At 43.9% G+C, this 24,789-nt stretch overlaps 1 protein-coding gene across 5 annotated transcripts; it reads right to left on the reverse strand.

Annotated features, from left to right (window-relative positions):
* Positions 1–1,127: 1,127 nt before the first annotated feature.
* LOC103698647 lies at positions 1,128–3,191 on the reverse strand. 5 transcript variants are annotated; one of them, XR_005511520.1, is made up of 4 exons: positions 2,174–2,724; positions 2,032–2,093; positions 1,458–1,545; positions 1,128–1,370 (listed from the first exon to the last, which is right to left on the reverse strand). XR_005511520.1 is itself a non-coding variant. In XM_039125612.1 (3 exons), exons 1-3 carry the CDS (start codon positions 2,913–2,915, stop codon positions 1,275–1,277), a joined length of 351 nt encoding a protein of 116 aa, XP_038981540.1. In that variant the 5' UTR covers positions 2,916–3,191; the 3' UTR covers positions 1,128–1,274. The 5 variants fall into 5 exon arrangements, 2 of the variants coding, with proteins under 2 accessions (XP_038981540.1, XP_038981539.1); XR_602743.4 differs by having other exon boundaries at positions 1,128–1,330; positions 2,174–2,237; XR_602742.4 differs by having other exon boundaries at positions 1,128–1,545; positions 2,174–2,722.
* Between the last annotated feature and the right edge of the window lie 21,598 nt (positions 3,192–24,789).

The raw sequence follows: 24,789 nt of genomic DNA on the forward strand, positions 1-24,789 counted from the left end.
CTAAGAGAAAGCGTCGGCAAAAACGGGGATTTGCCGACGCTAATGAAAGCGTCGGCAAAAACGGCTTTACCGACGCTTTAAAGCGTCGATGAAGCCCAATCGAGTTTTGCGTTTTCGCCGACGCTTTAAAGCGTCGGCAAAAACAGCTTTACCGACGCTTTAAAACGTCGATAAAGCCCAATCCAGTTTTCGTTTTCGCCGACGCTTTAAAGCGTCGGCAAATGTATTTTGGCCGACGCTTTAAAGCGTCGGGATTGCTATTTTTTTTTTAAAAAAAATACGAATGTAAATTATCGAAGAAAGGTTGCCCAAGCTGAACCAGTAAACCTGCAATCCAAATTATTACTAAATCACAAAACTTCAAAATAAATTGTTTATGAAATTTAAACCGAAGAAGAAATTAAAACATATATATATTCTCTCTATTTCTCTTATTCAACATATGTCAAAACAGCCTTACTAAATATTCTATATTCCGTCCCTCAAAATCTACTTTGTTGAAAAGCTTATAAAATATGCTTTTGTGTTTATCCAAGACCACCAAAGGATACAACCCTTTGTCTAATACATAGCAATTTGTTCAGCAAACATAACGTACCCCCTTTATAATATTTTCCTTTCCTTTCCATTGAAACCCTGTCCAAGACCAGGGGAATTTTGTCCTGCCTGCATGAGCTTAAACTACAACATTCCTAGAAAAGTAGATGCTCAACCAAACATAAGCTACTATACAATGTGTCACTTTCTCATGATCAACCAAACATGTCAAAACCATTTTCTCAGACATCATATTCCTAAGAATCATCTTCGCAGAAAAAATATTCCAATAAGAAAAAATTCTTGCCGCGAACCAAAGAAATCCTAAATGGGAGTGGCTCATCATCACCCACAAAGAAAGCCTCAAAAGCTATGCAGTGAAAGTATCAGCATATCCACCTTACCCAAGAGGTGTGACACCGCATACGAATCAGAAACTACAGGATTGGCAATGAGGGTTCTTCGGCTTGTTGATGAGCTCTCCAAATAGAAATCAAATTCAACAATAACCACTAGAATGGCTAATAGATGGTCAAAAAAATCATAATACGTACAAAAAACAAAACCAACCAGGGACAATACCAGCTCCATGAAGAGTGCACTGTTCGAAAATAACCATTCATAAAGTCATAGCAAATTATTAAATTACTATATTACAAAATTTTATATCAGTTGTTCACAATATTCATGCTGAAGGCAACCAGTTACATTGGTAAATAACTGCCACAGAAGCAAACTCACTCGACATAGGGTCTCCAACATCTTTGGCTCCATGCAGCTTTCCACAAAGCAACTATAAGGCCAGAATGGAATAGCATGTTCCCAATGTCAACCTGAAGTACTGGACCACAATCTGGCAAAAATAATGGCCTACAAACAATAATCCATGTAATGTTGCAGTAATACGCCATGGGCAGTACCTGTATCATGGTCCAAATACTAATTCCTTTAAGGCAGTCATTGGCGAATTGTAACCGTAGGCTACCGTATCCCTCCAGAGAGCCATTCCTGATTGAAAATGGTAGACTCAAATCAAATAATGCACAGCACAACCAATAATAGAAAAGAATTACATGATGTTTTAGCCATAATCAGTTGTCCTGCGATCAAAGCGCTTCCAAGTTCTAACAAGAGTAATACATATCACAGCAGCACGGACCCAGTTTTGTTAATTATCGATCACATTTGTCAGTGATGTTTCAGGGTGGAAAACCAACAAGAAGGGGTGTCACAGCATTCTATTCAAGGGATGCTACAAGTTGACATACTCCTCTCAATCGTTCAAATTTTGAAGTGAAGGTTAAGCAGCCTTCAGAGAAAAGCTACACCAAAGCAACATTTCACCAAATCTCTGTTTTCATGAATCAGCAAGACTTAAAACAACATAACTAATGGTCATGCGCGATACACTAAATTGAGTTTGGGGATAATGAACTAAAAATGTGTTAATAGATACCATGAAAGCATAATGAGGTTAGGAGTAGAGAAAGAAACCTAGCCATATAAACAAGCCAAGCGTTGCTGAGAAGAAAAATTCCCTGCTGATACTATTGAAACTGGAATGATGGATCAAAAATATAGAGTTAGTAATCAATCAGTCGCATTCTTTCAAAGCTATTAAACAAAGACAACCTACCAGTACATGCAGGCCAAGTTTCCCCAACCAAGAAGAAAGGTTGAGGGTTCCGTTTAATACGAATGAAAGACCAAATACGAACCATCTCGGTTTAATTATTGTTTATCACGGACATGGTTCATCATTATTTCTACAAAGCATTTTTTTCCCTTAAATGTTGAATATTGGCAAACAGATTGTCCTCTATTCTTATCATTTTAAAATGCACATCATTAGTTTGCCGAATTGTCTCTTCTTTTGTGATGTTTCCTAATTCAAACCTTGAGCATTTGAAAGTAATCAAGACCAAAACCGCCCAAGAGGTTCCTCCTTTCGAATGTCAAATTTAAGCCCTTGCAAGGAACCTCTAACACGTCTAATCTGCTTGAATCCAATCGATCAAAATACCAATAAGATCAGCTTGCAAATCCATTTTTAACCGGAATAGTCCCCAAATGAGTCTAATTTTGCAACCAAACGCAAACCACAAAAGAAATAACCACTAACATAAGCAATCTAAAAATAAACTTCTGGATCCACAAAGCGACAAAATTAAAAAATCATTCCGCAAAGAAACTGATCGATCGGTTCTCAACCTTGAGGCGATGACACAGCGTGAGAAAATCGATGGCGGAGGAAGCAGAAGAAGACGAGATCGACAACGCAGCAGCTCCGTCCGCCATCTCCACCGAGCCGTTCGAAGCAGCCCCGTCGGAGCTCGAGCTAGCGGCGCAAGCGCGGACAGCAAGAGGCCTCGGCGCATCGCTCGAGATCCCGAGTTTCAAAGACCTCGGAGAGAGAAGAGATCGGGAGCGTAGGGATCGGGGGACGGAGTGACGGTGAATTTGAAGCAAAGAAGCGGAGGAGAGCGGCGATTTTACCGCCATGGGCGTCTCCGGGGAGGAAGGGAAAGGGGGAAAGGGGGAAGGAGGGAAGGAGGAGCAGCGGTACGAATGGGTTCCGTTTTCTCTTCGATCTCTGGAATGGGTTGAGGGTGGAGGGCGGTGGCCGGAAAAACGGAAAGAGAGAGAGGGCTTGTTGGGATTTAGGATGGTGGGGAAATGTTGGCTTCTGACGACGCTTTTTAGCGTCGGCTTAGGCTGGAGACTACACCGACGCTTATTAGCGTCGTCTTTGGCCGACGCTTTTTACAAGCGTCGGCAAAGTTTGACGCTAGACCAAAAATTGCCGACGCTTGTGAAAAGCGTCGGCAAAAAAGCGTCGGTAAAACCTACTTTTTCTGTAGTGTCTACTTTCCATCAATCAATATTGTATGGAAAATAACTGTTTTTGTATTCCCACGGGGTTTCATTACTTTGTTCTGGATGTTCATACGGGAAAGATGCTGCTCCAAGGCCAAAGTGAAGAGGTCTCTATCTAATTTGCCTGCACAAGATAGCTCCTGCTTCTTCGCCTAAGTTAGCTGCCCTTTTAGGTGTTAGGACTCCTATCTCTGTCTAGCACTCAAGATTGGGACATCCTGCCCATTTAGTTGTGTCTAAGTTAGTGCATGATTTTTCTTTGCCAATTAGTGGCTCTCTTAATAAACTTGTCGTTTGTCTTCCTTGTCAACTTGGCAAGCACAAACAATAGCCCTTCTCTGAATCCAATTGTGTCACTACTTCCCCTTTCGAGATACTGATGTTTGGACTTGCTCTACTCGATCAATTAATGGATGTTATGCATATGTTTTGTTCATTGATGACTTTTCCCGATTCACGTGGATCTATCCCTTAAAGTCTAAAGCCGATGTGTATTTGTGCTTCCAAAACTTTAAAAGCATGGTTGAAAATTAGTTTTTCTCATAAAATCAAATACTTACGGCCTGATAATGGTGGCAAATACACATCCACACAATTTAAAAAAATCTTAGTGCAAAATGAAATTTGTCAACGATTAAGCTGTTCATATACAGCTCAACAGAATGGCTTAACTAAGCGCAAACATAGATATATCATGGATATGGGGCTCTCGCTTCTAGCTGAATCTGAACTTTCAATGGATTTTTGGCTAGATGAGCTCTTAATATCCACTTTCTTGATCAATAGGCTACCAACACTAGTTCTTGATAATCTCTCTTCTTATTACAAGCTTTTCTCCAAATCTCCCAATTGCTCCTTCTTACGCAATTTTGGTTGTGCCTGTTATCCTCTGCTTCATCCTTATAATTCTGAAAAGCTAATGTTTCGAAGTAAATAGTGTAAATTTATCGGGTATAGCTCTTGTCACAAAGAATATCATTGTTTTGACCCTATATCTCAAAAAATATATATATTCAAAAATGTGATCTTTGATGAGGAGCTGTTTCCTGCGGCAAAAGGTGAGACTCCTAACTCTCCTTCAACAGCATCACTTCCGGAAACATTAGGTGAGACTTCTAATTTTTCTCCAATTTTACCTACCATTCCTACGTCCATGCACCCTTTGGCATCGTCCACATAAGCTAATCCTACTCACACTCCTTTATGTATTCAAATACCGAATCCTTTTCCTACCACATCCTCTCCTATTTTTTCTCCACCTAATCCTAATCCTGGTACACCGTTACATATCTCTTCCCAAATTCATCAACCTTCCACCTCTTTGACTGACTCAATTACTTTATCCTCTTTATATGATCACCCTCGGCTGTTGACTCTATCTCAACTAGTGAGCCTAGTACTAGCTGTGTAGTCACTAGATCCCAAACCAGTCATCCACAACCAAAACCCTTTCCTGATTACCACGTTTATTACCCAACCAAACGTCCCCCTCGTGCTCTTCAGACTGTCCTCCTTCCATGTGAACCAACCTGCTTTTCTAAAGCTGTGAAGTCACCCCAGTGGAGAGCTACCATGGTAGAAGAGTTCGATGCTCTTATTGCTAATGGCACTTGGTCGCTTGTTCCTCGACCAACAGGCCACAATGTTGTTGGCAACAAGTAGGTTTATCATCTGAAACAGAAGCAACATGGTTCCTTCGATCGCTACAAAGCCCGTCTTGTAGCAAAGGGCTTTGATCAGAGGAGTGGGGTTGACTTTACAGAGATGTTTAGTCCTGTTATTAAACCTTAATCTATTCATGTGTTGCTGGTTTTAGCTATGCAGTTTGACTGGCTGATTTATTAACTCGATGTCTCTAATGCCTTCCTTTATGGTGTTCTTACGAAGGATGTGTACATGGAGCAACCTCAGGGATTTGTTGATCCCCAGTTTCTACATGTCTGCAAGTTACATAAGGGCCTTTATGGTCTTAAGCAAGCACCTCGTGCGTGGTTCACGAGGCTGCGTGATTCTCTGCTTGAGCTTGGCTTTGTTTTCTCTTCCGTTGATTCATCCCTATTTATTCTTCATCAAGATGCTGTTCAGATTTTTATCTTAATATATGTCGATGACATTTTAGTTACAGGGACTGATGCTTCAGCTATTGCATCGGTGATCACTTCTCTTCAACAAGAATATCGCCTGAAGGACCTTAGCCAGTTGAATTATTCTTTTGGCATTCAAGTTTTTCATGACTCTACTGGTATTCACCTGCGACAGTCCAAGTACATTGGAGATGTCCTTGATCGGTCTCGTCTTGTTGGAATCAAACCTATTGCCTCTCCTTCTGCTGTTGGGTCCAAATGATCTACATTTGATGGTGACCTTCTCTCGGATGATGATGCTACTCAATATCGTCAAATAGTTGGTGCGCTCCAATATTGCACACTCACCTGTTCGGATATAAGTTATTCAGCAAGCCAGCTTTGTCAGCACATGCATCAACCTTCATTAGTTCATTGGACTGCAGCCAAAGGGGTCCTTCACTACTTGAAGGGTACTATTGATCATGGTTTGTGGTTCTCTATAAGCGATCTTTTATTACAGGGATTTTGTGACTCGGACTGGGCAGGTAGTCCTGATGACAGACGCTCAACATCCGGGTATGGTGTATTTCTTGGCTCTTCATTGATTTCCTGGTCTGCGAAAAAGCAATCAGTTGTATCCCGCTCTAGCACGGAGGTGAAATACAAATCATTGGCTCTTCTTATAGCTGAAGTCTACTGGTTAAGAATGCTATTTAAAGAACTTCAAATTTCCCTCCCAGATCTACCTACTTTATGGTGTGATAATGTTAGTGTCATATATCTTGCTTCGAATCTTGTGTTTCATACAAGAACAAAGCATGTTGAAGTTGATTTTCATTTCATTCGAGAGAAAGTACTCAATGGTGATGTTGTTGTTAAGGGCTTGTTTGGTTCGTGGGAAAAGAAGGAGGGAAAGTGTGGTCAACGGAAAAATAATGAGATGTCTCTTATTTGGTTCGAGTTTTCAAAGGAGAGAGACAGGAAAGTTGTATTCTCATGGGAATATGATTCCCACATTTCATGAGAAAGTTACTTTCCCATGAGACAGGAATCACTCTATTTTTACTTTTTTCCAAAAAGACCTTTCAGCATTAAAGAAGCATTAAAGAGGTATTAAAGACCTAATTTTTATTAAGGGCATAATAGAAATTATACATAACTTTTCCAGGAAAGTGTATGGCCAACCAAAAATAAGCACTTTGGAAATTTGTCACTTTTCCATGGTCAATCAAACATGCCAAAAATATTTTCCTAGGCATCCTCTTCCTGAAAATTTGTTTCGCAGAAATCGTATTCGTAGAAGGGAAAATGCTTCCCGCGAACCAAACGAGCCCAAGTATTTGAACACTTAAGATCGGATTGCAGATGTCTTTACGAAGAGTCTCTCTTCTGTTTGTTTCAAGCTTCAAAGGGACAAACTGATGGATGTTCCACCCTCTATCAGTTTGTGGGGGGGTGTTAGCCAACCTAAAAACTCGAAGGATTAGTTTAGAATTTGAAATACTTAGGATTAGTTTAGAATTTGAAATGTTGTTTTATTGTTTCAATTGTAACCTCAATCTGTTTTGTTCTCGATGCCTTTCTGTTGTATCGTAACGCTATTTAATGACATCAATACAATAGCGTTTCGTTATTCAAGGCCAAACCTTTAATCTCGTCTTAATTCTTTCACTCGTAGCTATTTTTTTTATGGAAAAAATCCTCTTTTTTCATTTTTTCATTTTTCTCCTTGGTGGATTTCTTTGAAACTGGAGGAGAAGAACAAAGGTTCAAATTATATACCGAGGTCAGGTTTTTTTTCTTTCATCAAAAGTAAGACTGGATTTGGTTGCTTCTTCAACACTGGCTCTGTTCTTCTGCAAATGCTTAAAAATCACATCGAGTCCTTTTGAGGTTTTTTTTTCAAAAAAAAAAATCATATTAATTGCTGTTGAGCTATTCTTTTCCTGGAAGAGGAAAGATTTTGGCTATTGAGGTTAGGCAAATAAGCAGAAGTATTGTCAAAAGTAAAGGCAAAGAATACATATGCCATTAAAGAGAAGTCTTCTAACGCCATTACCATCCATTGCCTTAGCAATTCCGTAGCTGGACAAGCACAAGGAAATAGCTCGGGTTCGGACTGCAACCAATCGAGTAACGGAGTATCGCGGTAACTCCCACTTCATGTGAGAAATGTGGGATACATGCGGGGCTGTCAGATTAAAATTACCCGTTTAAACTTTGTTAAAAAAATTTCAAAGCAGAAGAAACAAAACTTATTTCCAATTCAGAACTCAATTTCAAACCAACAACTTGAGTTAGGTAGATTTAATCTATATATTTGGTAATTTCAGGATGAGTAGGGTAAAGTCTCGCTGCACAGTGTTCTCTCTCTGCTATTTCTTTTTAAAACTTTTATGTTTTTACATGCATGGTTTTTATGGTTCTATTTCTTACTCTTAAGGAATATCTTTAAGTTATTGATACCTGATGCGAAATTGGGATATGTAGGGAAAAAAAATCAAATTTGATAGTTCAAAAACAGATGCTTTTTTTTGATAATTAAAATCAGATGCTTCAAACTTTATTACATCAATAGCAAAACAACAACAAAAGAAGCCTCCTAGGGCCTGATTAATTGAGGGTAATTTGGCATAGAAAAATAAATCCGATATAAAATTGTCATTTTAGGTATGAGAAGTGGATAAAAGAGATGATAAAATTAATAGTGGGTCTCACATCTATTTTCCTAACAGAGGACGTAGTATTTATTTTCTTAAGTTGGATTATCAAGTGGTGGTGATTTGAAAATATCATTTTTTATAAAAATACCCTCACTTATATTAATATTATATTAATTATTAATATATAATTAATAAATATTTACTAATAATCAATAAATCTAGCATATGATTTATCAATAATTAATATATTTATTCATATACCAAAATTTATTTATAATAAGAAATATATTTTTCAATACATTAATTAATTTAAAAATATTTGTTAACATATGTACATATATTTCAATATTTAAAATAGAAAATATTGACGATGAGCTATAAATAGCCAACAAATAAACCGAGAAAAAAAATGTTATTATTTGTTTATTCAAGCATATTGTTGGAAATTTGTCAATAATTCTATATAAGATTATCTCTAAACAAACATAATAATTTTTCGATGACATTTTTTTCGAGTAATTTTTTCACAAAACAAATGTAGTGAAATTTATTTTCCTCGACAATCATTTTTTCAGATAATGGATTCTTAAAAATCGCTAGATTATCCCAACTTGTACCTCATCCAAAAAAATTAGCCAGAAGGTAATACTTAGGCTTCTAGGTCTTGTATAAGTACCTATGATCTACCCATTGAATAGCTAATATGGGACTTGTTGCCCAGTAGATACAACCCAAGAGGGGGGGTGAATTGGGTCTTTTAAAACTTTTGTACTACTTCTAAAACTTTTCAATTAATTATGCTAAGTTGTATAGATGCACAGTGGAATTTAAACTTAGCAACAGTTTGATTTATTGAATGAGACTTGATTAAGTAAATTAAATATGCTTGCAACTAAAGGATGCACGGATAAGAGTTAAGCAAGCAATTTATCTAAGTAAGTAGGTGAGCAAGTTAGACAATGACAAAAAGCATCACAAACACAACAAATATATAGTGGTTCGGTGCACCCCAGCACCTACATCCACTCCCCAAGACCTCTTGGGAATTTCACTATAATCCTCCAGATTACACTCCGGTAGTTTTGCGAGTGCACTACCCAACTCGTTGTTTTACACCGGGCTAACAACGAACCCTACAATCCGGTAGTTTTTCGAGTGAACTACCCAACTCGTTGTTTTACCCCGGGCTAACAACGAACCCTACAATCCGGTAGTTTTTCGAGTGAACTACCCAACTCGTTGTTTTACCCCGGGCTAACAACGAACCCTACAATCCAGTAGTTTTTCGAGTGAACTACCCAACTCGTTGTTTTACCCCGGGCTAACAACGAACCCTACAATCCCCCAATTTTAACTTAGGTTTGGGACGCCTATCCCTTGTTCCAAGTCCCTTGACTGAAACAAGCTCAATATTCAAACGTTTTACAAAAGATTTGAAAGCTCTTAAGAAGCAAATATAACAATGAGAAACAATAAAATCGGAAGAACCCTTTTTGCCGTTGGAAGCGTGGATGATGGTGGTTCTTCTGATGTGGATCACGTTGGCTTGAATGCGAGCTTTGATTGCCAAGTGGGAGTGAGTAGATGAGCTCGAAATCAGATGGGAAAGCTTGAATGCACTTGATTTCTCCTCTTGAAAGCTCTAACTCCCTTGAACCTCTTTTTCTTTCTTCTCTCTTGAATGATCTTGTGTTGGGTTGGTAAGAAGTTGTTGAGAAGCACTTAAGAGGTCCCTTTTATAGCCCAAAAAGCAAATATAGCCGTTAGACACAAAGATATGACCGTTTGAAATTCAAATCTACCTGAAAAAGTTGTCAGTCGCGTCCCAGGCGCTCCGGGGACGTCTCCGCGCTTTACGGGGACGTCTCCGCTTGTTTGCGCTTTTTGCATGGGGACGACTCCGCTGCTTCGGGGACGACTCCGCGCTCCGGGGACGTCTCCGCGCTTTACGGGGACGTCTCCGCTTGTTTGCGCTTTTTGCATTGGGACGACTCCGCTGCTTCGGGGACGACTCCGCCGTTATATCTCCGAAAAACAAGTCTTCTGGAATTCTCTGAGAGAGTCGACTCCGCTTTTTCAGGGGACGTCTCCGGACGTGCCAGTTCTTCCTGTTTGTGCCAGAGACGTCTCTGAGACAACCCGGAGACGTCTCGGCTGTCCCTGATCAGTTTTCTTCAGCTCAAAAATTCTTCAATAAATTCTTGAAAAATATGGAAACTTGCCTAGACATTTCTTAACAATACTCTTAATTAACCAACTAAAATCCTCAAATAACTTGTTAAGATAAAGGGAATTATGCTCTAGTGTTTTGTATTCATCAAAATCCATTAGAGGGTCAACAATCTCCCCCTTTTTGATGATGACAAAACTTGGAGTATGTGCAATATAAAATATATTGTGTTCTAGGACTAATGCATAGCTAAGTTGCATGAATTAGAAAACATATATATTTAAAACATACTTCATGATAATGCTTTCGATTTAACCAGCTTAACACAATCAACATATTTCAATTAACACAATCAACATATTTCAATTTAAGCTGATTTGTATTCAATTCAAAACATACAGCATTATGAGCATATACTTAGATATTTCTCCCCCTTTTTGACAACATCAAAAAGGTTGCAAGATAATGAAACATTAAGCACAAAGATAAGAATACTCAAATATTTCTTTTTCTTTTTGTACTCTGATTTGCATGTCAAATTATTGCAAGAATATGAATCATATAACTCAAGGCAATAATATTAGAAAAAGATTAATGAGCATAGATCAGAGCCAATTATAATGAGAACACATCGAATGTGGTTCCAAAGATAGTTTTCAAATCAAGTGTAGGTGGAATCTTTCTCAAGTTAATTCAAGAAGTACCAAGAATGATATTCAAGGAAAGCACGAATGGAAATTTAACTTTTCTTCAATAATAAGTATGAAAGCTTGTTCATTTAAGATCTTTTGCCCAATATATTAAGTACTTTAGCAACATGAGAGCAATTGAACTAATTTTCAGAATATAAGAACAAAAATATTGTGGCATACATATCAAAATATGAATTCATGAAATTTATGATATATCTTAGAGCATTCATAAAATGCAAGGCTTTGAAAGTTCTTTTAGAGTTCTTTTAAAGACTTTCATTTATTCCTTAAAAAATAAGCACAATTTGATATATAAGAATATGAATTGGCACTAAATTGAAGTTCTAAAGAGCAAGCCAATTAGGACTCATTAGTGAATTCCAAAATAGATTTTCTGAGAGACACTCAAGAAAATTCAACACATTATTCTTCCCCTATTTCATTGAACTAGAGGCTCTTAAGATCAACTGTTTGAATTGTAATTTGGTTCATGATTGATGCATAAGATATACTAACCAAATAACAAGCCTCAAGGTGTATCATAAAGATTTTCAGATTTAAATTTCAAATGATACATATTGGAGAGTATTAGGATCACTTCTCATTTAGTATTCTTTCTCTCTCCTTTAGTTATAGATTTATGCGATTAAGTTCCATAAGATCTCTCCTTCTGAAATTTTCTTTCTCCCCCTCAATTGATCATTCCATTTAAGAGTTTAGAATTTGAAGATAATGTTCAATAAAATTGTCAATCTCAAAAATATATTTTCTATAAGTTTCAGCTTATTTTCATAAGACTCAAGGTTTGAGATAAGACAACCTTTATAGAACTCATCTCAAGGTATAAACTTATTATATAATTAAAGCAAGTCTTGCAATATAAGGAGGTTCATCAAAATCAATCCACAAAAATCAAGGTATGCTTCAAATTAAAGTAACTTTAGGATAGGATACTGAATATCTAAAGCTCCCCCTCAAAAGATGCATTCTTCTTTAATCATTCTTTTCTATTGTTGAATTTCAGATTTTAATGATAAACGTGAATAAAACTGAAATTCTATGATATCGAGAATGTAGAGTAATCTAGCATTATTCAAAATTTGTAGCAATTACTCTTTCTAATCCTTCAAGAACAAGTTATGCTTTCTCTTAATCTTAGAAAAAATGTATAGAAATATTAATCAGAAAATGATTCATTTGAAGCTCAGTTTCTTTCAAAAGCATTTACATTTTCTTTCTTTTAAGAATCATTTGAGTGAGCTAAAATATTTCTAGCTTTAAGATCATTCACTCTATATATAAATTCTGATGGAAGTCTTTAAGAATGTAGGAGAGAAAAACATATAGATGATCATTGAGGTATATATATTTATAGAACTCAATTTCTTAATCATAGTTTTTCAGCAATGTATACATGAAACACAATAAATCTTTTTAATATCTAAATAAAATCATATATTTAGAAACATTTGTTCGCAATCAAGATCGTTGAAAAATACATCACTTAAACCAGTTTTAGTACATTTTAAAGATAAGAAATGATATGTTTCGGATGCGTATCGGAGCAATCAACCAAGGCATCAAAATTAATTCTGTTTTTCTTATGTTAAAGTTTTCATTTAGAAGTCATATTGAGTTATTCTCCTAAATGACACGATCATTGAAGCATATGACTAAGGTTACAAAGATGTAACGATATAAGCATTTTTAAGTTAAGTTTAAGCTTTTATACAAAATCAGATTCTGAATTTTCATAAGAATTTCCAAGAAGGATCTCAAAATTATAATTTGAGACATGTATCTTCTACATTGTAGTTCATCTTAAATTATCAAGATTGAAAACAAATATTTCAATAACATTAGATCACTTTCAGAGTCTTTGTATTTAATATTGAGTTTCGATACAAAATGGAGGATATTTTAACAAGTATTAGGATATTATATATCAAAGTTAGGCAAGTTGAGAGATAGATCAAGATCAATTCATTTTGCCTAAATAGAGATATCTTTCTCTTCTTCTTTTTACAGATTTATTCAACTTTCAGATTTTAAAGATGATTGTGACCGACAAATCTGAAATTTCTTTTCAATAATACCAAAAAAAAATTTATGCAGTATTTCAAACATTCAATCAAATTATCCAACCATGAAGCATTACAAAATATTGAGAACCCATAATTCAAAACATCATGCCACATGCATAATATATTATGTGTTAAGTCATGCATTAAAATATTAAGAAAAAGAATGTCAAGGATCAATTCTTTTCAAATAAACTCCCCCTATATAATTTTGCACTGATTTCATCCTTAAAGTATGTTTTCAAGTGATTAAAAATTTGACTTGATTCTTCTTATATACTTTCATTTACTTTGTCTTTCATTTTTAACTTTCTTATGCTCTATACTCTATTTGCTCCCTATCCGGTGGAGTTGGGAAGGGGCACGAGGTACTACCACTAGCCTCCCTCTTGTGCCGTCCCTAATATGCCCTACACCGAATAGTTGGGTCAAATAGTGCCGGGTACTACCACTAGCCTCCCCATTGGCACCATCCCTATGATGAGCAATATAGAAATGTTAAAATATTTACTTCAAACTCTTCCTGTTTAGGTGTAATTAATTTCGAATTTTATCCCTTCCAAAAGAATGCTCACACAAGTCTCACAAATGTGCCGAATATATTATGCTTGTTTTGCTTTTCCTTAAGATTGGAGTAATTGCCTTTACTTAGATTTTACTTCTCTTGAATAATATCCATTTTCTTTTCTTTATCTCTCTCTCTTTTTGTTATTCTCAAGTAATTTGCATGAAAGAGCAGAATAAGGAAATAATCTTATGTATCATATAGATGTATATCATGCAAACAATATTTTCATTGTGCTCAAGGATTCATAACTTCTCACAAGTTATTTTAAATCAAAATTTTAAGCATTTACTTGTGTATTTCATGGTTATGATATAGGCAATGAAATATTTTAGTTTGAGCAAACCATGAAACAATTGTCTAAAAGCATAAGTCAATTAATGCATATATAGACATGATGTCTAGAAATTAATATTTAAAGATTTTAATCATGCCACAATAAGATTTAAGTTATTGACTTTGCTTAGCTAATTTATGAGAGAGGTATCTAAAATTACCGATTCATTCTGCATTCTTTAAGTCAAATACCTACTAGATTTCTTATGTATGAACTTTTGGCTGAAGAAGGTCCTCTCTCTTGTTTGCATGTGAATGTTTATTATATCTTACATGGAGATATCCTTCAAGTTGAAATCTCTCATTCTTTGCTCAAGGATCCTGCATTATTAACAAAATTCTTTTCTTTCTTGAAGGAAAGTCATTAGTTTCTTCAAGATACAAAACATTCATATAGCATATTTCTTAACTGGGTGACTCAATCATAAGATATGACAACAATTGAATGTTGAGTCACTTTACTCAAGAGATTGCCTAAATATAAGCAAACACATGTCACTTGAACTTAAGAGATAGTTTCATTAACCAAGAAGGTTCAAGGACAAGCGTGTGAAGCAATAGGAAGATTTATCAAGGTCAAATCAATTTTTTTATTTTCAGAATCAATTTAGCTTAGATTCTATTTGCTTAAGATAATTATCAATAAGACATGTTAGCTAAGTTTTAATCAATTTATCTTAAACAGTTGTTTCTATCTACATTCATATTATGAATCATTAGAGTTAGATTGAAGTCTTGCACAAGGGCACATAATGAGCATACAATCTGGTCTACTAGTTGTATAATAAAATAATTATTCTATCATGCTTCAATACAGCTTTAAAATAATAGATCTACTTTGCTCATCCTTTTCAAATTCTACAAGATGGGGTCATAGACATACCTTCTTCATACCAATCTTCTATAAGAGTTTTCTTGTGAACTAACTTTGGTCAATGAAGATTCCCTTTCTTGTTTGTCTTAATTTGGAGTTTGAGAAAGAAAATGTTAATTCATTCATTATACATATTTCAAACTCACTTTGCATGAGCTTAGTAAAATCTCCATATAAATTTTCATCAGTAGAACAAAAATGATGCCATCAATGTGTGCTTTGAGCAAGCAAGATATCACAGATTCATCTCTTTAATGTATAGATTTATCATTATTACTTTTTATCAAAAAGTTGCTCAAGCTTTTATATATCATGCTTTTGATGCTTGTTACAAATCACATATTGCTTTATCATATATATAATGAGTGTTTTTAAATAAGGTGGTTATTTTACATAGATCTTTTCTAATGAAATAACCACATAGGAGTGAATTCTACACATTCATTTGACAGAATATAAAGCTCATGAGGCAAGCAAATGATAATGGTGATCTTTACTTTTAATCATGCAAGAATCAAGATCTATTTCATCTTTTCTTGATTTAGTCTTTTAGTAGTCATCAATTTTTCTTCATTAAGTGCATTTCTGAAAAACTCAATTTGGTTATAGTTATTAACAAGTTTTCAGATTGTTATATGTAAAAGATTAACCATATACATATATAATTTAATTTTAGTATCTTCATAATAAATCATTAGTCTCATAAGGAATAAAATGAATTGATATTTCTACAATTCGAATCTTTTCATTGAATGTTCTATATGCATTGCTTGATGAATGATATCCAAAGATAGAAATATCTTTATCAGATTTGGCATTATTTTCAAAAGACCATATCATAACATATACTACTGAAAAATATGAAAGATATGCAATAGATCATTTTCTATTTTTCAGAAGATCAAATGGAGTTTTCATCAAAAATAAATCTAATAGAAATTATATGTATGACAAGCAATGATGATAGCTTTTTAAAAAAAAATCATTTAAGTAGATGACTATTATACAACATTGCCTTCATCATTTCTTCAAGGATTCCATTAACATATTTTACTTAAGGTGTCCTTGGTGCTGAAATAATTAAATTTAATATTATTTTCTGTATAAACTTTATCAGGATTTTGGTTTTCAACATTGTGCCATGACTCTTTATCTTTACGGTTTGGAAACTTTTTTATTTGAAACACTTTTACAAGATTTAGCAAATACAGAGAATACTTCAATTTTATTTGCCAAGAACAAATCCAATGTAAGCTTTTGAAAAACTTAGTGATGGAAACAACATCCTTAGATTTAGAAATTGATTCTTGTTTGTTTCCTTAGTTAACATGCATAGCAAACTTTGACCTTTCAGAAGATAATCTAAGTAAGCCAATGGCAAGATCTTTTGAGATTAAGTACATACTAGCATGAGTTGATTTTATAGGCCAAAGATGGTTTTAATCTTGGTATTCATAGTGCATGTTACGGGGGAACTAAGCCGCCATGCTCCACGTGACCGGCACGCGCGCCCATGAAGACTACGGCTGTCCTTTGATCCAGCAATCCGACCCCGAGTCGGACATCTTCGGCTCCACAGCCCGACCTCGAGTTGGCTGCCCTTCGATCCAGCAGTCCGGCCCCGAGTCGGACATCTTCGGCTTCGCAGCCCGACCCCGAGTCGGCTGCCCCTTAATCTAGCAATCCGACCCCAAGTCGGATATCCTCAGCACCGCAGCCCGACCCCGAGTCGGCTGCCCCCTGATCCAGCACTCCGACCCCGAGTCGGAGATCTCTTGATAACGACAGGCTGCTTCCCAGAGGCACGCCGAGGCCTCCTGCTCCACTACTCCCTGCAACGGCTGTATCCGATGCTGTTCCACGATCTCCTGTATTAGCCGTACAAAGCGGAACTCCACTACGCCCTGTCATGGCCGTACCCAGCGCTGCTCCACGACGCCCTGTAACGGCCATGTCAGTGGCCACTCCATCGCGCCCCACGATGACAAACCCCCCTGAGAGACCCCCCAGCCAGGTATATATGCGGCTGGGGGGAGAGGGGGGGGTAAGCAAGAACTTCCAGAGCATTCTCCTACTACCTGCAATTATCTCTCCTTCTCCTCCAATCTCCTCTGACTTGATCGTCGGAGGGCCCCCACTACCCCAGTGGTGGTGCGAGGCTTACTTGCAGGTTTCCCGGTGGAAGGTGGAGCACAATCAACATCAACCAGGGCAGCTCAGACGGAATCCCGTTCACACCGCTGTGCCAATCGTTCTCGGTTTGGACCACCAGCAACAGTTGGCGCTAGAGGAAGGGACTGATCTCAGAGCGATCGTAATGGCACGGCGAGGTGGTCGTGGAGCTTCCAATGCCTCCGGTCGCGGGGCCTCTCGCGCCTCCGGCTGGGAGGCCGCTGCGTCTCCAACACATTCTCAGCAACACTCCACCATTCCACCCCCCATTCAGATGGTCGAAGCCGCTCAGTTCGACCAGTTAGCCCAGCAGGTTCGCACCCTCGCGGAGGCAGTGCAGAACCTGCAGGGTGTGATGTCTCGAGCGCCACAGCGGGCCCAGGAGCCGCTGCCCCCCGAGCGCTCACCTGTCTTCCTCAACCCGCGCTCCTTCCTCTCCCATGGGGAGGAGCACCGGCGCGAGGAAGGTTCTCGAGCACGGTCCATTCTGCCAGGACCTTCTCATCGAAGCTGCGCGGGGTACGAGAGGCGGACCCGGGCGCGTTCTCCGACCCCCCAGTCCTCGAGGGGCCCGCACTCCAGTCGGTCCCCCTCGCGCCGCTCCTTGTCTCCCACCCACCGGTCGCGCTCCCTGGACCGGCGGGTGGACGATCTCCACAGACAACTCCAAGTCCTGAAGGGCCACTCCAAAGATCTCTTCGCCGACTTGGAGATCTCCTCCCAACCGGCACTTGCCTCGAGGATCCTGCGCACCCCAAATCCGCCGGGATTCAAAATGCCGGCGATCGAGCCCTATGACGGGGCGGCGGACCCGCGGGATCACGTGGAGAGTTTCAGGACTCTTATGCTCCTCCATGAAGCATCAGATCCCCTCCTCTGCAAGGCCTTCCCGGCGACCCTCCGTGGCCCAGCCAGGGCGTGGTTCGCCGGCCTGGAGGCTGACTCTATCCAGTCCTTTGACCAGTTCACTCGCCTCTTCATCAGCCATTTCGCCGTCAGTAGCCGGCAGCGATTGGTTTCCGACTCCCTCTTTGATGTCCGGCAAAACGAGGGAGAAAGCCTGCGGGATTACCTTACCCGCTTCAACAAGGCTACATTGGAGGTCCGGAACCTGAGCCAGGAGGTGGCTCTCTCAGCCCTGAAGCGTGGCTTCCGGAAGGGCAGACTCACCTTCTCCCTGGACAAATGCCTGCCGCGGAGCTTCCCGGAGCTGTTGTCTCGGGCGAACCAGTATGCAGACGCCGAGGAGGCAGCCGCCCACCGGAACAAGGAGGCCGCCGAGGCCCCTCTAAAGCTCGGAAAGAAAAGGCGAAAAGAGGCACCCCAGAGGAGGAGCCCGACGCCTCAACATCGGCGCAGAAGTCCGTCACCGGCGAGGAACCACGGCGCCCCACGCCCTCGTTCTCCGCACCGACGCTTCAACCGGTACACCCCACTCCTGGCCCCCCGGGCCCAGATCCTTATGGAGGTCAAGGGGCGGGAGAACCTCCCGGTCCCGAGGCAGATGAAGAAAATCCCTGGGAGGAGGCCCTCTCGGGCGTACTGTGAGTACCACCGAGACCACGGCCACGACACCGAAGACTGCTTCCAGCTTCGGGACGAGATCGAGGCTCTCATCTGCCAAGGGCGTCTCGGTCGATATGTAAACGACCGACGTCCCCCCGCAGACCCGCGTCCGGCCGACCCGGCCCCTCAGGAGCCTCGGGAGCAGAATCGACCCGTCGCGGGCGTAATCCACACCATCACTGGGGGCTGCTCTCGGCCCGTGAGGAACGCAGGGGGCTCGGTGGAAGCATCAGGGGTGGCCGTCGCGAAGAGGCAGCGGGTCGGAAATGTAATCACTTTTTGTGATGAGGATGTAAAGGGGGTTCAGACCCCCCATGATGATGCCATGGTGATCTCCCTCACTATGGCGAACTATGATGTAAGGCGTGTTCTTGTGGATAGTGGAAGCTCAGCTGATATTTTGTTTTACGAGGCCTTCCAAAAGATGAGCTTGTCCCGACAAGTGTTGCACAAAACATCCACCCCCCTCATAGGATTCACTGGAGACGCTATCTCGGCCGAAGGTGTCATTGAGCTGCCTGTGACTGCGGGCGTTGCACCCGCAGAAGCCACGGTGCGGCTCGGGTTCTTGGTCGTCCGTGTTCCCTCGGCCTACAACGCTATCCTCGGACGACCCGGACTGAACGCCCTTCGCGCGGTAGTCTCTACATACCATTTGCTAATGCGGTTCCCCACGGCGGCCGGGATTGGAGAGGTCCGAGGTGACCAACCGACCGCACGGCAATGTTTCCTAGCAACTCTCAAAGGGAAGAAGCCCGTGGAGGCCCTAAGCGTCGAGTCCCTTGACGCCAGAGACGAGGTGGCTTTGCGGCACGGGGAGCCGGCCGAGGGTGTGATCGAAGTTCCCCTTGAAGAGGGTCGCCCGGACCGTACGGTCCGGGTCGGTGCCAACCTCGACTCGGAAGCTCGGCTCAGGTTAGTGGAATTCCTCCGAGCCAATGCTGATGTATTTGCCTGGTCGGCGGCCGATGTACCTGGGATCGACCCGGAGGTCATTTCTCACGCCCTCAACGTCGACCCGACCCACCGACCAGTAAAGCAGAAGAAGAGACACTGTGCCCCGGATCGGATCCGGGTGGTCGACCAGGAGGTAGACAAACTCTTGGATGCAGGCTTCATAAGGGAGGTGAGCTACCCCGAGTGGCTGGCAAACGTCGTACTTGTCCGAAAGGCGAGCGGAAAGTGGAGGATGTGCGTCGACTACACCGACCTGAACAAGGCGTGCCCCAAGGATAGCTTTCCGCTTCCACGGATAGACCAACTGGTCGACGCGACTTCCGGATATCAGCTGCTGTCTTTCATGGACGCCTTCTCCGGCTACAACCAAATAATGATGGCTCCACAGGACGAGGAGAAAACTGCCTTTATAACAGACCGGGGGCTGTACTGTTACAAGGTAATGCCCTTTGGTCTGAAGACTGCTGGTGCCACTTACCAGCGCCTCGTCAATAAAATCTTCAAGGAGCAGATTGGCCGGAACATGGAGGTGTACGTGGACGATATGCTGGTGAAGAGTCGCCATGCAGACCAGCACATTGCGGATCTGGAGGAGACTTTCGCCACCTTGCGGAAGTTTCGCGTGAAGCTGAACCCGGCGAAGTGCGCCTTTGGTGCTTCGGCCGGGAGGTTCCTCGGTTTCATTGTCAACCAGCGGGGGATCGAGGCCAACCCGGACAAAATCAAGGCCATCCAAGATATGTCCCCTCCGACCAAAGTGAAGGAGGTTCAGGAGCTCGCTGGAAGGGTCGCCGCGCTCGGACGATTTGTGGCAAAATCGGCCGAACGCTGCCAACCGTTCTTCAAGGTGTTGAAGCGCCCGAAAGACTTCCGTTGGACGGCCGAATGTCAAGTGGCATTCGACCAACTCAAGGAGTACTTGGCGTCTCCTCCCCTGCTGTCCAAGCCGCAAGAGGGGGAGATGCTCTACCTCTATCTGGCGGTCTCCCCAACCGCAGTCAGCGCAGTACTGGTTCGGGAAGAGGCAAAGCTCCAGAAGCCTGTGTACTATATCAGCCGGGTCCTACGGGATGCCGAGACGCGGTATACGAAGGCGGAAAAGATCGCCTTCGCGCTGCTCACCGCGGCCAGGAGGCTTCGCCCCTATTTCCAGGCTCATCCTGTCACCCTCTTGACCGATCAACCACTGCGGCAGATCCTCAGCAATCCTGAGAATGCGGGACGGCTGGTGAAGTGGGCAGTAGAACTTGGTGAGTTCGACATCCGCTACCAGCCCCGACCCGCCATCAAGGCCCAGGTGCTCGCGGACTTCCTCGCTGAGTGCACTGTGCAGGAGGCGGAACCTAGGCCGCCGGAAACACCCAGCCTCGACCTCCCAATCTGGACGCTTCACATTGATGGGTCGTCGAACCCCGAAGGTGGAGGGGCCGGGCTGGTCCTTACCAGTCCCGATGGAGTGATAGCCGAGTATGCCTTGAGGTTCGGATTTCCAGTGACCAACAACGAGGCGGAATACGAGGCCCTAGTCACAGGACTCAAACTCACCAAGGAGCTCGGCATCCGGCGTTTGAAGGTCTTCACCGACTCCCAGCTGGTGGTCGGGCAGGTCCGAGGGGAGTTCGAGGCTCGGAGCCCGACCATGCAGAGCTATGTCTGGAAGGTGCAAGCACTCATTCCCGACCTCGGCAGTGTTGACATTCAGCAGGTCCCAAGAAGCGAAAATGCCAGGGCCGACAGGCTGTCCCGCTTGGTGGGCGCAGACGCGCACAACTTGTCGAAGGCGATCTACCTGGAGACCCTGGATGCCCCGAGCATCGGCGAGGCCGGAGCGGTGATGGCGATTGATCCGGAGCCATCTTGGATGGACCCGCTCGTCGCCTACCTCGCCGAAGGGATCCTCCCAGAGGACGAAGATCAAGCTCGGCGACTCGTCATGAAGTCCGCCCACTACGTACTCTATGAAGGGAGGCTGTATCGGACCTCGTTCACCGCCCCCCTCTTAAGGTGCCTCCGCCCCTCGGAAGCGGCCTACGCCCTCAGCGAAGTCCACGAAGGCATCTGCGGATCGCACCTGGGGGCTAGGTCCTTGGCGCATAAGATCATGAGGCAAGGCTATTATTGGCCTACCTTGTTGGAGGACTCAAAGGATCATGTGCGGAAATGCGACGCCTGCCAGCGCCACGCCAACGTCCAGAGAGTCCCTTCTGTCCCCTTGGCACCAATCACGGCACCCTGGCCCTTCGCCCAGTGGGGAATGGATATCCTTGGACCATTCCCCGTTGCTTCAGCTCAGCGGAAATTTTTGATCGTTGCAATCGACTACTTCACCAAGTGGGTGGAGGCGGAGCCACTGGCCACTATCACGGAGGCACAAGTCCGGAAGTTCGTGAAGAAGAACATCATTGTCCGATTTGGGGTACCTCGGGTCCTCGTCTCGGATAATGGCCGACAGTTCGACAACAAGCATTTCCGTGACTTCTGCAAGGAGTTCGGGATCGAGCATCGGTTCACATCTGTGTCGCATCCCCAAACCAACGGCGAGGCCGAGGTCACAAATCGGACAATCCTCCAAGGTATCAAAGCGCGAATCGGTCGGACGAGGCAAGCTTGGGTCGAGGAACTCGAGAATGTCCTCTGGGCGTATCGGACCACGCATCGGACCCCTACCGGGGAGACACCTTTCAGCCTAACCTATGGCACGGAAGCCGTTGTCCCCGTAGAGCACGGACTTCCCTCACCTCGGGTGGCCGCACACCGACCCGAGGCCAACACGGAGCAACTCCGAGGGAACCTGGATCTCTTGGAAGAAGCAAGGGAAATGGCGCAGGTTCGGATGGCGGTGTATCAGCGGAGGGTGGCCCGATATTACAACTCCAAAGTCCGACCGAAGCTTTTCAGAATCGGAGATCTGGTGCTAAGGCGAGCTAAAGCATCTCAACCCACGGAAGGTGGGAAGCTAGCGCCAAATTGGGAAGGCCCATATAGGGTTCGCTGGGTAAACCGACCTGGCTCCTACCAGTTGGAAGCCCTAGATGGCCGAGAAATTTCAAGGAGCTGGAATTCCGCTAACCTGCGGATGTATTACCAGTAGAACGACAAAGCCAGAAAGACAGTTCGAGAATGTATAACACTTTTCATTTCAATAATTTCTGGTTACAATGGCGTACTCGTGTGATTACAAGAAATTCCCAGAGGGGAGTTAGGGAGTAAAGAAAGTAAAGAAGAGGTGGAGACTCCGTGGAACTGAAGATCCGGGATCTCAAACCCTCCATCCGAAACAGCTGCAACCCCGCCGGAAGTGGGTGCTTCTAACCGGAGGCACCAGCGACGCCTCACGAAGAAGACGAGGAACCACCGCTGGAGAAGCCGCCGCTGCCCCCAGGGGAACGCCGCCTCCAAAGGATATTCCGATCCTCCCCAGTGTCAGAGGAGAGAAGGAATACGAGGGAGAAGAGCATATGGAGGCGCGGTCCCGGATCGAGCGTCTGGTGCAGAGCTCAATCGGGAGGCTGAACTTCAAGGAGGGGAGATGTGATCCCGGATGAAACGCCTAGAGCGGAGTTCCGCCGGGGAGACCCTCCTTGCTGATCCCAGATGAAACGGCTAGTTGGCTAAAGTCGCGAGGGGCGCGCCTCCCGTTCCTTCGGCAGGAGTCTCTCAGCCATGCGCCAGAGAGAAGGTCCACGATCCATGGCAACTTGAACAGCTCCGGCTTGGCAAACTCCATCGCACCTGCACCTGTATTTATAGCCAAACTGCAGCCCCCCGGTCGTTCCGATGCGGGTGGCTCCCATAAATGCGGACGCATTGAATCCGGAGCCGTTCTGACTCTCGAGGCGTATCTTCCCGCGATTTCCTAAGCGTCATTCTCCTTAATCGCATTCTTTGTGCAGGACACTCCGGGTGGCACGTACCCCTAGGTCCACATATCTCCGCTCGCGCCCAGGCCGCATCCGCCTCGAAGAACGCGCGCATCGCGGCCGCTTAACTGACACTCCTCGCAAGCAGCAACTGGCGATCCGATTTCCCAGGTAACGCATCAATTAGCGTTTAATGCCCTTCTGGTGTTCCCCAGGCAACGCTTGGAGAAGAGGAGAAACACGATCGCAGCTGGCCACGGAGAAACCCCGTCGGGCTGCAAGCGACAGGCGCATGGCCAACGAGCGGAATTTTCCGAGGCACGGCCCTCGGATACCAGGCTAACCCGATGATCATCCCGGGAGCAGACTAGCCTGAAGCCCCGACCGGTCGCCTCGGCTTGCGCCAGCCTTGGCCGACCAACGAGCGGAATTTTCCGAGGCTCGGCCCTTGGATGCCAGGCTAACCCGATGATCATCCCGGGAGCAGACTAGCCTGAAGCCCCGACCGGTCGCCTCGGCTTGCGCCAGCCTTGGCCGACCAACGAGCGGAATTTCCCGAGGCTCGGCCCTCGGATGCCAGGCTAACCCGATGATCATCCCGGGAGCAGACTAGCCTGAAGCCCCGACCGGTCGCCTTGGCTTGCGCCAGCCTTGGCCGACCAACGAGCGGAATCTCCCGAGGCTCGGCCCTCGGATGCCAGGCTAACCCGATGATCATCCCGGGAGCAGACTAGCCTGAAGCCCCGACCGGTCGCCTCGGCTTGCGCCAGCCTTGGCCGACCAACGAGCGGAATTTTCCGAGGCTCGGCCCTTGGATGCCAGGCTAACCCGATGATCATCCCGGGAGCAGACTAGCCTGAAGCCCCGACCGGTCGCCTCGGCTTGCGCCAGCCTTGGCCGACCAACGAGCGGAATTTCCCGAGGCTCGGCCCTTGGATGCCAGGCTAACCCGATGATCATTCCGGGAGCAGACTAGCCTGAAGCCCCGACCGGTCGCCTTGGCTTGCGCCAGCCTTGGCCGACCAACGAGCGGAATCTCCCGAGGCTCGGCCCTCGGATGCCAGGCTAACCCGATGATCATCCCGAGAGCAGACTAGCCTGAAGCCCGACCGGTCGCCTCGGCTTGCGCCAGCCTTGGCCGACCAACGAGCGGAATTTCCCGAGGCTCGGCCCTTGGATGCCAGGCTAACCCGATGATCATCCCGGGAGCAGACTAGCCTGAAGCCCCCGACCGGTCGCCTCGGCTTGCGCCAGCCTTGGCCGACCAACGAGCGGAATTTCCCGAGGCTCGGCCCTTGGATGCCAGGCTAACCCGATGATCATCCCGGGAGCAGACTAGCCTGAAGCCACGACCGGTCGCCTCGGCTTGCGCC

This window comes from Phoenix dactylifera, chromosome 4 (assembly GCF_009389715.1).
Source record: "Phoenix dactylifera cultivar Barhee BC4 chromosome 4, palm_55x_up_171113_PBpolish2nd_filt_p, whole genome shotgun sequence".
Classification (NCBI taxonomy): domain Eukaryota; kingdom Viridiplantae; phylum Streptophyta; class Magnoliopsida; order Arecales; family Arecaceae; genus Phoenix; species Phoenix dactylifera.